This window comes from Bufo bufo, chromosome 1 (assembly GCF_905171765.1).
Source record: "Bufo bufo chromosome 1, aBufBuf1.1, whole genome shotgun sequence".
Lineage (NCBI taxonomy): Eukaryota > Metazoa > Chordata > Amphibia > Anura > Bufonidae > Bufo > Bufo bufo.
This window is the reverse complement of record NC_053389.1, coordinates 168,884,487-168,899,353: the sequence shown is the minus strand read 5'-3', so window position 1 is coordinate 168,899,353 and position 14,867 is coordinate 168,884,487. Positions and strand designations below refer to the sequence as shown.

At 43.7% G+C, this 14,867-nt stretch overlaps 1 protein-coding gene across 1 annotated transcript; it reads left to right on the top strand.

The window, feature by feature from the left end:
- Positions 1-2,284: 2,284 nt before the first annotated feature.
- LOC120998008 (stromal cell-derived factor 2-like) lies at positions 2,285-13,863 on the top strand. Its single transcript, XM_040428462.1, has 2 exons — positions 2,285-2,332; positions 13,466-13,863. The coding sequence occupies exons 1-2, from the start codon at positions 2,285-2,287 to the stop codon at positions 13,751-13,753; spliced, it is 336 nt and encodes a 111-aa protein (XP_040284396.1). The 3' UTR covers positions 13,754-13,863.
- The last annotated feature ends 1,004 nt before the right edge of the window (positions 13,864-14,867 follow it).

Sequence of the window (14,867 nt, the reverse complement as noted above, 5' to 3'; positions counted from 1 at the left end):
AGGTTAACCCTTTGCCCAGGGATGATCCCCGATGGTGGGATCTCCCTGTCCCCGTGCCTGCCCTGTCTGGCCCTGTACAACCCTGCACGTTAGAAATTTCACACAAATAATGATGTCAATTTTAACCCCGACGCATTTCCCCACCACGGTTCATCAGGGGGTCGGTTAGAGGAGGATAATAGTTGTAAATAACATCATAGATAAAAAAATAGATAAACAAATGTACTATGTCCTGGGTGATACAGTAAGGCAGGCCATGCTTGGGGCTGGATAAATCACAAAGGCTCTCTTATTGGTGAAAAGGGATGTCACTGATGTACCCCAACAATGTCCGGACTGCCACCTGCTGTGTTTGGTAAGGCAGTTCATTGTCCCCCAACAGTCTTTTTATGACCCCTTGGAGGACATACCCATATTTTTTTAAAGGAGAACAATAAGAAAAAAATATTTTTCATTAACCCTCAGGTCAGACCAGCAGTCAGAACCTCAATATTAATCAGACCTCAGCTCACAGCCCCTATCAGACCCCCAATGTTAATAAGACCTCAGATCAGACCCCAATGTGAATGACCCCCAATCAGACCTCAGATAAGAGCTGCATTGCCTCTCATTAGCCCCCATTGCCTCTCATCAGCCCCTATATGAGCCCCCATTCCTCTTAGCAGCCCCCATGCCTATGTGCAGCCACCATATGTGCCCCCATGCCTCTTAGTAGCTCCCATATGAGCCCCCATGCCACAGAAAACTTTAAAATTCGATCCACTTCCTCCTGCTGTCAGCTGTGCTGTGAAGGCTGCGCACAGCGTGAGATCACAGAGCGCACTCACTCTGTGCGCATCCCTGCACAGCCGACAGCTGAGGACCAGGAAGCGGTGAGTACAGAGACTACACCGCTTCCCGGTCCTCCGGTACTAATGAGCGCTTCCATAATGGAAGCTCTTCATTAGTATTCGCCCCATAAGATGCAGGGGCGTTTCCCCCCACTTTTTTTGGGGGGGGGGGGGGGTGCGTCAAAGTTGGATCAGCCTGTAGTGTGTTTTTCCACTTTAATTTTGAGTGTGACTCCAAATCCAGACCTCCATGGGTTGAAAAATTTGATTTCCATTTTTTAGTCTTTGTGTGATTTTGTTGTCAGCACATTCAACTATGTAAAGAACAAAGTATTTCAGAAGAATATTTAATTAATTCAGATCTAGGATGTGTTATTTTTGTGTTCCCTTTATTTTTTTGAGCAGTGTATAAAAAAAAAAGTAATAAACCAGTTCTAAAAAAAAATATAATAAAATACAAATAAAAGGAAAAAGTGAAAAATTAACAAAGTGTCAGTGTCCCCCCAAAGGTCTTTTTATTACCTTTTGGGGATATATTTAGTAGCAGAAATATATTAAAAATTAGGTTAAAAACACAAAAAAATAATAAAATACATAGAAGACAAAACACCCACACCAACCAAAACGGTCACCATTATCGCCCTATTCACGTGAAACCATACATATTATTAGATAACAAAACAACTGACACAAAATAGGGAACTAATTAGAGTAATTTATTTTGGTGTCAATTTTTTCATATTTAAAGAATAAAGAGCTATAGTTTGAATATACTTTAAAAAAATGTTTTGTACAGTTTTTTTCCCCCAAATAAAAAAAATAAATAAATTATAAGGCCCTATGTGTCAAGTAAAAAATTGTTGCAAAAATTATTTCGGTAGTCACGACACATAAAACATAAAGGTCCAAATGTTTGAACCACCACGTGCGCTAAATCACAAAAAAATTGACTGTTCAGGCCTGGTTATTAAAGTGTTAACCAATAAGCACTTTCCCCACTAGTAAGGTAAAGTGCTTACTGGTTATTACATGGCGCCTGTAACTGGGGGGCAGGAGGTGGTAATAACCAATGAGCGCCAGCCTCTGCAGTAAAGGAAAGCTCTGATTTATGAATAGGAGGCAGGATGGAAGGAAATGTCGCCACTTTTACTGGTTTTTTTCTGTAAAAAAGACTTTTTAACAGGTTCCTGCAGCACTGCCCCTGAATTAAAAGATTTATATTTACCTGCTCCATGCCGCCCTGGTCTTTTGCGCTGCCTCCATCTTCCGGTTCCCGCGCTGTTTACACCTGGCAGTGCATGGCCATGGTCACATACGCCGCTCCAGTCAATGATTGGCTTCAGTGGTGACATGCTGCTTGTGGCCACATCACTGCTAAAGCCAGTCATTGGCTTGAGAGGTGTATGTGACCATGGCCATGCACAGCCAGGTGAAAACAGCGCGGGTACCGGAAAATGGATGCAGCAGGGGCAGTGCGGAGGACCGCATCGGCAGGGGAGCAGGTAAGTTTAACTTTGATTTAAGGGGCCATGCTGCAGGAACGTGTTCTAAATTAATTTTCACTGGGAAATCTCTTCATAAGAACGCTCATTCATAATAACTGGCCGGTATAATCGCGCCGCACATCTTTGTGTAATCAGGGATGTGCTGCCGATAATCAATATAACTAAATGAAGGAGGAAGGACTGTGATAGCGATCACTCCTCCCCAATCACTTTACATTGGCCCGTGTAATAGACTGATGCAAATGAGCCCTCATCAACATTTATTTTTATTTGCGGCCCCTTGAAATAGAGCGTTGTGACAATGCGGCCCTCAGACCAAAAAAGGTTGTGTGCACCCCTGGTCTATGGGATAATGATTTAAAGTGGTACTACAGCTAAAGTTTTACAAAAACTAAGGAATAATTTAAATGGTTACCGTACCTTCAGCAAACTGTATAAATCATTTCTATGGGTGAATATAAGAAACTTTGTAATATATATTATCAGAGAGGAAAAAAAATGACAGAGCTGAACCCGGACAACCACTTTTTTTTATTTTTATAATTGTCTTTTTATTGAAGGAAGTATATAAGAAACATAAACATTTCTTTGTGAAATCTGTTAACATCCAAGTGACCAGCATACATGAAAGATTTGACATTGCAAATAATTTTCAAAAATGCATACCAAGCAGTTCCATTTCTGCCAACACATATTGGTATAAACCACAATCAATAGAAAGGTAGATTTGAGCATGCTAGTTTACAACCAAAGAGGCTGAACCCAATAGTAATATAACTGGACAAGAACAGTCCTCGAATATGTTTATGTAATATATAACAATTGAGTTACAATGGTCAAAAGACAAGACACAAGAGGGTAGAGGGAAGGGGGGAAGGAATGCTACACAATGATCTCTGTGAATGTGTCCCACGGCTGCCATACTTTATGAAATTTGTCTGTAGTGTTATTGATAAGCGCGGTTAGGTGTTCCATTCGTCTAACATCCATAACACTGGAGATTAGGTCAGGCCGAGTCGGTATGTCCTGTCTTTTCCAGTATTTAGCTATAAGGCGTCTAGTTGCCGACAATATACGAAGCACTAAGTAGAGTACATGTTTCTTTAGTACCGTTGGAGGCATGTTCAGTAAAAACATATACGTGTCGAGTGAGAATTTTACATTAGTTAGTTGCAGAATAAGGTGTTGGGTTTCCCTCCATAGTGGGAATATAGCATGACAGTCCCAGAAAATGTGAAACAAAGACCCTGGACCAGAGCCGCACCTCCAACATGTATTAGAAACAGTAGGATTCAAGTGTTTAAGCAACTGGGGTGTGTGATACCAAAACATCAAAAGCTTATATGAATTCTCTCTATAAGTCACACATGTGGATGTCATTGCCGCTCTACGCCATATAAGCTTCCAGTCACTCTGTGGTATTTCCCTCTCCAAATATCTCTCCCATTTAGACATATATGCATGGCGTATAATCCGTGGGGATTCCGGAGTTGAGAGAAGAACATACATGTCTGATATGAGACCTTTGGTGGAGGTCGAGAGTTTACATAATCGCTCAAACATTGTCGGAGTAGATACCTTCGTGTCTTTAACCACCTCAGCCCCCAGTGCTTAAACACCCTGAAAGACCAGGCCACTTTTTACACTTCTTACCTACACTACTTTCACCGTTTATTGCTCGGTCATGCAACTTACCACCCAAATGAATTTTACCTCCTTTTCTTCTCACTAATAGAGCTTTCATTTGGTGGTATTTCATTGCTGCTGACATTTTTACTTTTTTTGTTATTAATCGAAATTTAACGATTTTTTTGCAAAAAAATTACATTTTTCACTTTCACTTGTAAAATTTTGCAAAAAAAACCGAGATCCATATATAAATTTTGCTCTAAATTTATTGTTCTACATGTCTTTGATAAAAAAAAAATGTTTGGGTAAAAAAAAAATGGTTTGGGTAAAAGTTATAGCGTTTACAAACTATGGTACAAAAATGTGAATTTCCGCTTTTTGAAGCAGCTCTGACTTTCTGAGCACCTGTCATGTTTCCTGAGGTTCTACAATGCCCAGACAGTACAAACACCCCACAAATGACCCCATTTCGGAAAGTACACACCCTAAGGTATTCGCTGATGGGCATAGTGAGTTCATCGAACTTTTTATTTTTTGTCACAAGTTAGCGGAAAATGAAGATTTTTTTTTTTTTTTTTCTTACAAAGTCTCATATTCCACTAACTTGTGACAAAAAATAAAAAGTTCTATGAACTCACTATGCCCATCACGAAATACCTTGGGGTCTCTTCTTTCCAAAATGGGGTCACTTGTGGGGTAGTTATACTGCCCTGGCATTCTAGGGGCCCAAATGTGTGGTTAAGGAGTTTGAAATCAAATTCTGTAAAAAATGACCAGTGAAATCCGAAAGGTGCTCTTTGGAATATGGGCCCCTTTGCCCACCTAGGCTGCAAAAAAGTGTCACACATCTGGTATCTCCGTATTCAGTAGAAGTTGGGGAATGTGTTTTGGGGTGTCTTTTTACATATACCCATGCTGGGTGAGATAAATATCTTGGTCAAATGCCAACTTTGTATAAAAAAATGGGAAAAGTTGTCTTTTGCCAAGATATTTCTCTCACCCAGCATGGGTATATGTAAAATGACACCCCAAAACACATTCCCCAACTTCTACTGAATACGGAGATACCAGATGTGTGACACTTTTTTGCAGCCTAGGTGGGCAAAGGGGCCCATATTCCAAAGAGCACCTTTCGGATTTCACTGGTCATTTTTTACAGAATTTGATTTCAAACTCCTTACCACACATTTGGGCCCCTAGAATGCCAGGGCAGTATAACTACCCCACAAGTGACCCCATTTTGAAAAGAAGAGACCCCAAGGTATTCGCTGATGGGCATAGTGAGTTCATGGAAGTTTTTATTTTTTGTCACAAGTTAGTGGAATATGAGACTTTGTATGAAAAAAAAATAAAAAAAAATCATCATTTTCCACTAACTTGTGACAAAAAATAAAAAGTTCTAGGAACTCGCCATGGCCCTCACGGAATACCTTGGGGTGTCTTCTTTCCAAAATGGGGTCACTTGTGGGGTAGTTATACTGCCCTGGCATTTTCCAGGGGCCCTAATGTGTGGTAAGTAGGTAAATGACCTGTGAAATCCGAAAGGTGCTCTTTGGAATGTGGGCCCCTTTGCCCACCTAGGCTGCAAAAAAGTGTCACACATGTGGTATCTCCGTATTCAGGAGACGTTGGGGAATGTGTTTTGTGGTGTCATTTTACATATACCCATGCTGGGTGAGAGAAATATCTTGGCAAAAGACAACTTTTCCCATTTTTTTATACAAAGTTGGCATTTGACCAAGATATTTCTCTCACCCAGCATGGGTATATGTAAAATGACACCCCAAAACACATTCCCCAACTTCTACTGAATACGGAGATACCAGATGTGTGACACTTTTTTGCAGCCTAGGTGGGCAAAGGTGCCCAAATTCCTTTTAGGAGGGCATTTTTAGACATTTGGATACCAGACTTCTTCTCACGCTTTGGGGCCCCTAAAATGCCAGGGCAGTATAAATACCCCACATGTGACCCCATTTTGGAAAGAAGACACCCCAAGGTATTCAATGAGGGGCATGGCGAGTTCATAGAAAAAAAAAAATTTTGGCACAAGTTAGCGGAAATTGATTTTTTTAATTTTTTTCTCACAAAGTCTCCCTTTCCGCTAACTTGGGACAAAAATTTCAATCTTTCATGGACTCAATATGCCCCTCAGCGAATACCTTGGGGTGTCTTCTTTCCAAAATGGTGTTATTTGTGGGGTGTTTGTACTGCCCTGCCATTTGAGGGTCTCCGCAATCATTACATGTATGCCCAGCATTAGGAGTTTCTGCTATTCTCCTTATATTGAGCATACAGGTAATGAGATTTTTTTTTTCCGTTCAGCCTCTGGGCTGAAAGAAAAAAATGAACGGCACAGATTTCTTCATTCGCATCGATCAATGTGGATGAAAAAATCTCTGCCAAAAAAAGAAAAAGGAGGGGAAAGGCGTCTGCCAGGACATAGGAGCTCCGCCCAACATCCATACCCACTTAGCTCGTATGCCCTGGCAAACCAGATTTCTCCATTCACATCAATCGATGTGGATGAATAAATCATTGCCGGGATTTTTTTTTTTATATATACAAAGTGTTTGCCAAAGTATATGAACACCGCCACCTCCTCAGCTCATATGCCTCGGCAAACGTATCTTTTACTGCAGAGGAGAAATCTCGTCTTGCAGCGCCTCATACACCGACTTGCGTGTAATCTGACAGCAGCGCAATGCTTCTGTCAGAATGCACATCAGTGCTGCAGCTAGTCGATCGGTTGGTCCACCTGGAAGGTAAAAAAAACAAAACAAAAAAGAAAAAACCAGGCCGCAACGCAATAAATTTATTAACTGTTGAACAGAACATAGAAACTTTTTTTAAACTTTTTTAACTGAACGTTTAACTTTTTTACTTACCGGTAATTTTTTTTTTGTTTAGTTTTTTTTACCTTTATAGAACAAACCTCTCCTTCCCCATGGGACAATGTGCAAAGCGCAAATCGCCCAAAGATGTGGCGAAGTACGTTATGCACTTTATCCCAGGTGAAAGGAGAGGTTTGCAGCAGCTGTGAGTGAATGGGCCCTAATAGCCCTGTGTGCCTGTCCTGTGAGATGCAATCCCTATGCTAAGTGTACCTGTGTGTGGTACTTCCGAAAACACTCTCCATAGCATAGGGCAGGGTGGTCAGCACAGTCAGGACAGAAATAGCGGGTGTCACGCCTTATTCCACTCCTGCTACAGACACAACATCTTTTTCGGGGTGACGGTTGGGTTAAGGTAACAGGAACGACACTGGGGAAATGTCGCTCGTGTAGACGGCTAACTACACTGGTGGATGGGGCCACGGAACCTTCTGGATACAGGAGGTTCTCGATGATCTCTTCCTGGAATTTGAGGAAGGATCGTGTTCTCCCAGCCTTACTGTAGAGAACAAAACTATTGTACAGCGCCAATTGAATCAAATATACAGACACCTTCTTATACCAGCGTCTGGTTCTGCGGGAAACTAAATACGGAGACAACATCTGGTCATTGAAGTCCACCCCTCCCATGAGCGTATTATAGTCGTGGACACAGAGGGGCTTTTCAATGACACGGGTTGCTCGCTCAATTTGGATTGTCGTGTCTGCGTGAATGGAGGAGAGCATGTAAACGTCACGCTTGTCTCTCCATTTCACCGCGAGCAGTTCTTCGTTACACAAGGCAGCCCTCTCCCCCCTTGCAAGACGGGTGGTTACAAGCCGTTGGGGGAAGCCCACGCGACTAGTTCGCGCAGTGCCACAGGCGCAAATCCGTTCTAGAAACAAATGCCTAAAGAGGGCCACACTTGTGTAGAAATTGTCCACATAAAGATGGTACCCCTTGCCGAATAAGGGTGGCACCAAGTCCCAGACTGTCTTCCCACTGCTCCCCAGGTAGTCAGGGCAACCGACCGGCTCCAGGGTCTGATCTTTTCCCTCATAGATCCGAAATTTGTGGGTATAGCCTGTGGCCCTTTCACAGAGCTTATACAATTTGACCCCATACCGGGCACGCTTGCTTGGGATGTATTGTTTGAAGCCAAGGCGCCCGGTAAAATGTATTAGGGACTCGTCTACGCAGATGTTTTGCTCAGGGGTATACAAATCTGCAAATTTCTGGTTGAAATGGTCTATGAGGGGCCGAATTTTGTGGAGCCGGTCAAAAGCAGGGTGGCCTCTGGGACGGGAGGTGGTGTTGTCGCTAAAATGCAGAAAACGGAGGATGGTCTCAAATCGTGTCCTGGACATAGCAGCAGAGAACATGGGCATGTGATGAATCGGGTGCGTGGACCAATTTGACCGCAATTCATGCTTTTTTGTCAGGCCCATGTTGAGGAGATGGCCCAGAAAAATTTTAAGTTCGGAAACTTGGACTGGTTTCCACCGGAAAGGCTGGGCATAATAGCTTCCCGGGTTTGCCGTTATAAATTGTGTGGCATACCGGTTTGTCTCTGCCACGACTAAGTCCAAGAGCTCCGCAGTCAAGAACAGCTCAAAAAATCCCAGGGCCGAACCGATTTGAGCCGTCTCAACCCGAACTCCAGACTGGGCAGTGAAAGGGGGAACTACTGGTGCGGCTGAAGTTGGTGACTGCCAATCAGGATTTGCCAGCACCTCAGGGACTCTAGGGGGTCTACGGGCCTGTCTGTGCGGTGGCTGCGACGGGGTAACTATTGCACGTGCCACCGTACCAGCTTCAACTGCCCTTCTGGTGCTCGCTACTTCACCAGGTTGTACGGCAGTGCTGGTACTAGGTCCAGGAAGGGCTGCGCTGCTGGTGTATGCCTCACCACGTGATCCGGCAGCGACAGCCCCACTCTGCTGCTCTTGAAGCGGATCCTGCGTAACCTGTGGTCTAGCGACACGGGGCCTGGTACGCCTGGTGCTATCAGGGACCTCCACCTCCTCGTCCGAACTTTGGGTCAGAGAGCCACTGCTTTCCACAGGTTCATATTCTGACCCGCTAGATTCGTCAGATGAGGGTTCCCACTCCTCATCCGACTGGGTCAGAATCCTGTAGGCCTCTTCAGAAGAATACCCCCTGTTTGACATTTTGGACTACTAAATTTAGGGGTATTCCCTGAGACTACCCAAGAAAAAAAGCAAACCTGTCTTACAAAGGGGAGGCTAGCGAAGTACCGGAGGCCGCTGCGGTTGATAAAAAATATCAAAACTGATTTTTTTATCGCCGCAGTGCGTGTAAAGTGAATGTGCAGTGATCAAAAAAAAAAATTTTTTGTCACTGCGGTGGGGCGGGCGTGGGTGAACGCACGTGTGGGCGACCGATCAGGCCTGATCGGGCAAACACTGCGTTTTGGGTGGAGGGCGAGCTAAGGTGACACTAATACAATTATAGATCTGACCGTGATCAGTTTTGATCACTTACAGATACTATAAAAGTACAAATGCTGATTAGCGATACGCTAATCAGCGAATAAAAGTGACTGCGGTGCGGTGGGGTGGGCGCTAACTGACGCTAACTACCTAACCAAGGGGCCTAAACTATCCCTAACCTAACAGCCAATACCAGTGAAAAAAAAAAGTGACAGTTTACACTGATCACTTTTTGTCTTTCACTAGTGATTGACAGGGGCGATCAAAGGGGTGATCAAAGGGTTAATTGGGGTGCAGGGGGGTGATCTGGGGCTACAGTGAAGTGTTTGGTGTACTCACAGTGAAGTCTGCTCCTCTGCTGGATCCAACCGACGAAAAGGACCAGCAGAGGAGCAGACAAGCCATATAACAGATCATATTTACTAATATGATCTGTTATATGGCTTGTGATTGGATTTTTTGAAAATCGCCAGCCTGCCAGCCAATGATCGTTGCTGGCAGGCTGGTGACGAACTTGTTCTTTAAATTTTGCCGGCCCGCGATGCGCATGCGGCTTTGAGCGAAATCTCGCGTCTCGCGAGATGACGCGTATATGCGTGACTCTTTGCAGCGCTGCCACCTCCGGAACGCGATCCTGCGTTAGGCGGTCCGGAGGTGGTTAAATAAGGTTCTAAGCAGGTGTTGAATTTGTATATGCTGCCATCTAGAGGATTCAGGTAGATCGTATTTTTCCCTAAGCGACTCAAATGGTATAATCTCAAGGGTCCTATACTCCACTATATCAGCAAATCTAAATAATTTAAATCGAGTGTATATATACTGGCATCAATAATACAGTTTTATCGATAGAATATCGATTATAAAAAAATCTATTTTTTTATAATCGATATTCTATCGATAAAACTGTATTATTGATGCCAGTATATACACTCGATTTATTTTATTGTGTTTGAATAAATAAGTTTGGTTCCACATCTCTCTTGGTGTTTTGAGTGACGGTCCAATTTCCATTCACTATTTACTTTAATAAGAGCAAGGGGTGACTCTTTTTGTCCAGAGCACCTAGCGTGATTGTTCATAGTGAGCCATCTGTTCATTTTCTCCAAATCTAAATAGTTTGTTAGAAAACCATGGCTTAAAAATAAGGGATTAAATAAAAACGAGGTCATGGAAGATTTATCGGATACCAATGGGAATTTCTGTTTGCAACTGTTCCAGATATTATATGTTAGGGACATAGGACCCAACAAGTGGGCCATACAGTTGGCCGGTAATGGTGACCACAGGAGGGCATTAGGGTGAGTAGGGGCCAACCATAGCTTCTCAATTTCCATCCATCTAGAGAATGCTAGGAGGGAAGACCATGCGGGGATACGACGTAGATGTGTCGTCCAGTAGTATGTAGTTACATCAGGGAGTCCAAGACCACCTTGCGACTTGAGGGCGGTAAGAGTGCTGCAAGAAATTCTGTGTCTTTTGCCATGCCAGACAAACCTGAGGATGGAAGACTGCAAGGCTCTCAAATCCTTCTTAGGTACGGGGAACTGGAATAGTTTCCATCACATATAATAATTTGGGCAATATGGTCATTTTGACCGCTGCAATGCGCCCTAGTAGAGAAATCGGCAGGGGCATCCACTTAGTCATGAGCGAATTAAGTTCCCGAAAAATGGGTAAAAAATTATGGGCATAGAGAGTATTATATGTTTTTGTTAATTTCACTCCCAAATATTTAAGGGTAGTATCATTCCACTTGAAATGGAAACTGCTTTGCAGAGTACTCAATATATCTGGTGGAATATTAATCGATAAAGCCTCTGTTTTAGATGTATTAATCTTATAGCCAGATAGTCTGCCATATTCCCTTAACGTCTGGAATAGGTTTGGTAACGAGGTATGTAGGTTTGTCAAGGCAATGTCACGGCCATGGCCATGACCGTGACTCCTTAACCGCATGCGGTTGCCTGCGGTTTGTTTTTGGTTGTTCAACCACAGGTGAGGGCTGCTTGTGTGTGGCCTTACTTGTGGTTGCCGCGGGCAACAAGTGTTTGCAGATTGTCGCAGATAGCAGCCTGAGCTGGTGCTAGGCAGCTTGCGGCATCTTCATGCGGTTACACCTAGCTACCGCTTTGTTAGGTGTGTGTGTATGTATGTATGGTGTGCACTGTTTATGTTTCGTGTGCACTGAGACCTTTCCCTTTACTGTGGCTGCTTGCAGCAACGTTTTGTATAGTGTGTACATGTGGTGGCACTGTCCCGGCCTTCGGGCTGACTCCCAGGACATGGTAGCCACCCATGTCGTTGCTTGCGGCAACAGCCACAGTGTGACTTTCGTTTTGACACTTCCCCTTTAAGTTGGTGTTTTCCCTTTCCTGTGGTGCTGGAAGGGTTAACTCCCTTCCCAGTGTGTGTGATGTCACTGGGTGTGTCTGACTGTTGGGTGTGGCCTCTTAGGCCTATATAGCCTTGGTGTTTGGCATGGCTCAGTAGGTTGCTCAAGCCATGCTTAGCTGGAGCAACCTCCTGTGTTTACCAACTGCCAGTGAGAGCCACCCTTGTGGTTTATAAAATATAATGTCACATTTAGGTTATGTTCATCTTTATGTGTGATGTCTATGTGATGTCTATTGGGATTTTCCTTATGTTGTTTAGTGCAGCTTATGGATCTGGATTCCTGTTTGCACAGGGATCCAGTCAGCAAGGCTGTGGCAGGTAGGTCGAACTCGGAGAGTTCACCTGCCATATCCGTAAGACTGTTTTGTGTTCCCCTTTTCCCTGCAGCTTGGCCAGTGAGACCCCTGTTCCTCCGTGTCCAGTAGGAACAGGCCGTCTTACCTTGACTCCTAGCCCAGGGACCGGTCTGAGGGTGAGTTAGGGATCCGAGGTTCCTGCGCATGGGTCCTCCTACCATCAAGGTCGGCCCATGCAGGTAGGAGACAGGGTCAGCGTTAGGGACACTTTAGGAGGTGACCTGCTCCCTAATCCTGTTGTCCTGGCCGAGCAGCCACAACATCATCTGGCATCGCACGGCTGAGGATTTTCCCCATCCTCAGCAGTGACAGGCAAGAAGTATATCGTCAGCGAAGAGTGATAATTTAAAGGTCACCTTATTGACCTCTACTCCTTGAATATCAGGGTGGGCCCGTATTAATGCTGCTAAAGGCTCTATGCAGAGTACGAAGAGTAGGGGGGATAGCAGGCAACCCTGTCGAGTTCCGTTCCGAATAGTTATCATGTTGGACTGGGCATGTGTCGTTTTTACAAAGGCCGTTGGGCGGGTATAAAGAGCACAAATGGCATTCATAAAAGGCCCCCCTATACCAAAACACCGCAATGTAAAAAACAAAAAAGGCCAGCTTAGGCGGTCAAAGGCCTTTTCTGTATCCAGGCCCAATATTAACGCCTGCTGTTTCCGTCTGTTAATGATGTCTATCAAATCTATAGCCCTTCTCGTATTATCGCCCCCTTGGTGATTTAATACAAAGCCGACTTGATCTTTATGGATCAAGCTCGGGAGCAGGCTAGCAAGCCTGTTCGCCAGAAGTTTCGTTAATATCTTTAAGTCTGAATTAAGGAGGGCTATAGGACGATAGTTGGAGCAATCCATATGATCCTTCTCAGGTTTTGGAATAAGGGTGATGAAGGATTGAAGCATTGTCTCTGGTGAAGGAGAGCCCTCCAGGAAAGAATTAAATATCTTGACCATGTACGGAGGGAGGGTGTCTACGTATGTCTTGTAGTAAAGGTATGGCAGACCATCAGGACCAGTTGACTTGCGATTAGGGAGGTTCTTTATCACTTCTAATATTTCTTCAGCTGTGGACAACCACTTTAATGTGGTCATAAAAATAAAATAAAAAATCAGCTATAAATGTTATCGAGCAGAAAAAGAAACACACTCACCTCTTCCTTTTCCTGGATATCAATCACCGACACTTTGGTGGTCCTTTTGTTTTCAAGCACCCAGCACGTGACCACAGCAGTTATTCTATTCACTTCTACGGGACTGTTGATGGTGTGGTGGTCATACATGCAAACCACTGCTCCATTCTCATGGGGCACTTTTGGACCTCCGTTCAGGGACCAGACACTTGTGGATAAGGGGATATGTATTGTCAGTGGGAAAACTCCTTTATTGTAATCCCTGACATATTTCTCCCTTGTTTATTGGCAGGAGGTCAGTGCATTTGGAGACGATGGAGAAGGAGATATCTTAGATGACTGGACTGTACTCTGCAATGGGGAATTCTGGCAGCGCAATGAAGAAGTGAGGTTCAAGCACGCGTCTACAAACGTACTGCTGTCTGTCACAGGAGAACCATATGGGCATCCTATAAATGGACAGAGAGAAGTGCATGGCATGACCTACGCAGGTCCACATAACTACTGGAAAGTGATGGAAGGTATCTTCATGAAACCTAGTGAACCTCCACGGACTGACTTCACTCACTCCGAGTTATGATAGGACTCAGACTGGTCTAGGTCTTTCAGTCTTCTTAACCATACAGTGTTGACTTCCCTGAGGATTTCTCCAGGGTCCCACAAAGTACACTTTGAAGAGCAATTAACAGTGAAATAAGGGGCACATTTTGGATGTTGCACCCTTGTGTCATTTATTATTATTATTATTATTATTATTATTGTTATTTCATATTTTATGTTATGGCAGCAAAGGGCCGGACTGATCCGTGAGCATGACTGCAGTTGAAAAAAATATCACTCTGTATTATCGTCTCTGCAGGAAATGGTTTTTAAAATTATATTAAAAAAAATTCAATTGTGGTTCTCAATTTTATTTATTTTTTGTCCTTATCCCATGTTTTGTTTTTGTCACTTTTATATTATCCTTATCATACGTTTATCTAGCTTGATAAAACTGCAGATATTCTGTTATACTTACATTGTAATGTATGTATATGCTTGTAAAGAGGTTGTCCCATCTGACCATTTGTGGTATGGCGACAAGATATGCCATAAATATTCCTTAGATGTGGGTGCCAAAAAGTTTGGACCGACATCTGTCTCAAAAATACAAGTCTTCCATGAATTGAGCTGCAAGGGCTCAGCTATATTCAGTAGTCACTTATATACAAAGATTATACCTCAATGCACCAGGTGCGTATGTGCAGAGATATGTCATACCTCCTATAGATATATTTACCATATGTAGACTGAGTATATATAAAATTTAACTTTCAATATGATTTCACTTAAAATACGTTGGTGGTAGCAGTGAGACAGAGACAATAGACTTACATACATATAAACACTTATTGTGCCACCTAATAAGACCACAGTAAGATAGTACTGGGTGGGTCTTACCCCGTCCTGTAGATACACGGTCAGGGTTGATGGGTGGCGGCAATGCTCCAGTGTGGTCACAGGCACTGGTGTCCAGTTGTTAGAAAATGGCAATCTGGATACTCCTATTATGCCCTGGTCTAGAGCCCTCCCTATATGGATGGTCAGGGGCTATCCTCATAGACCTGCCTCAACGACACAGAGCATTGCCGCCACCCATCAACCCTGACCGTGTATCTACAGGACGGGGTAAGACCCACCCAGTACTATCTTAC

What these genes read in the sequence shown, in the direction of transcription:
- LOC120998008 (XM_040428462.1), top strand. Translation starts at nt 2,285, where the DNA reads ATGGATGCAGCAGGGGCAGTGCGGAGGACCGCATCGGCAGGGGAGCAG. An exon ending in CCGCATCGGCAGGGGAGCAG is followed by an intron (nt 2,333 to 13,465) that starts GTAAGTTTAACT and finishes GTTTATTGGCAG; the next exon opens with GAGGTCAGTGCATTTGGAGA.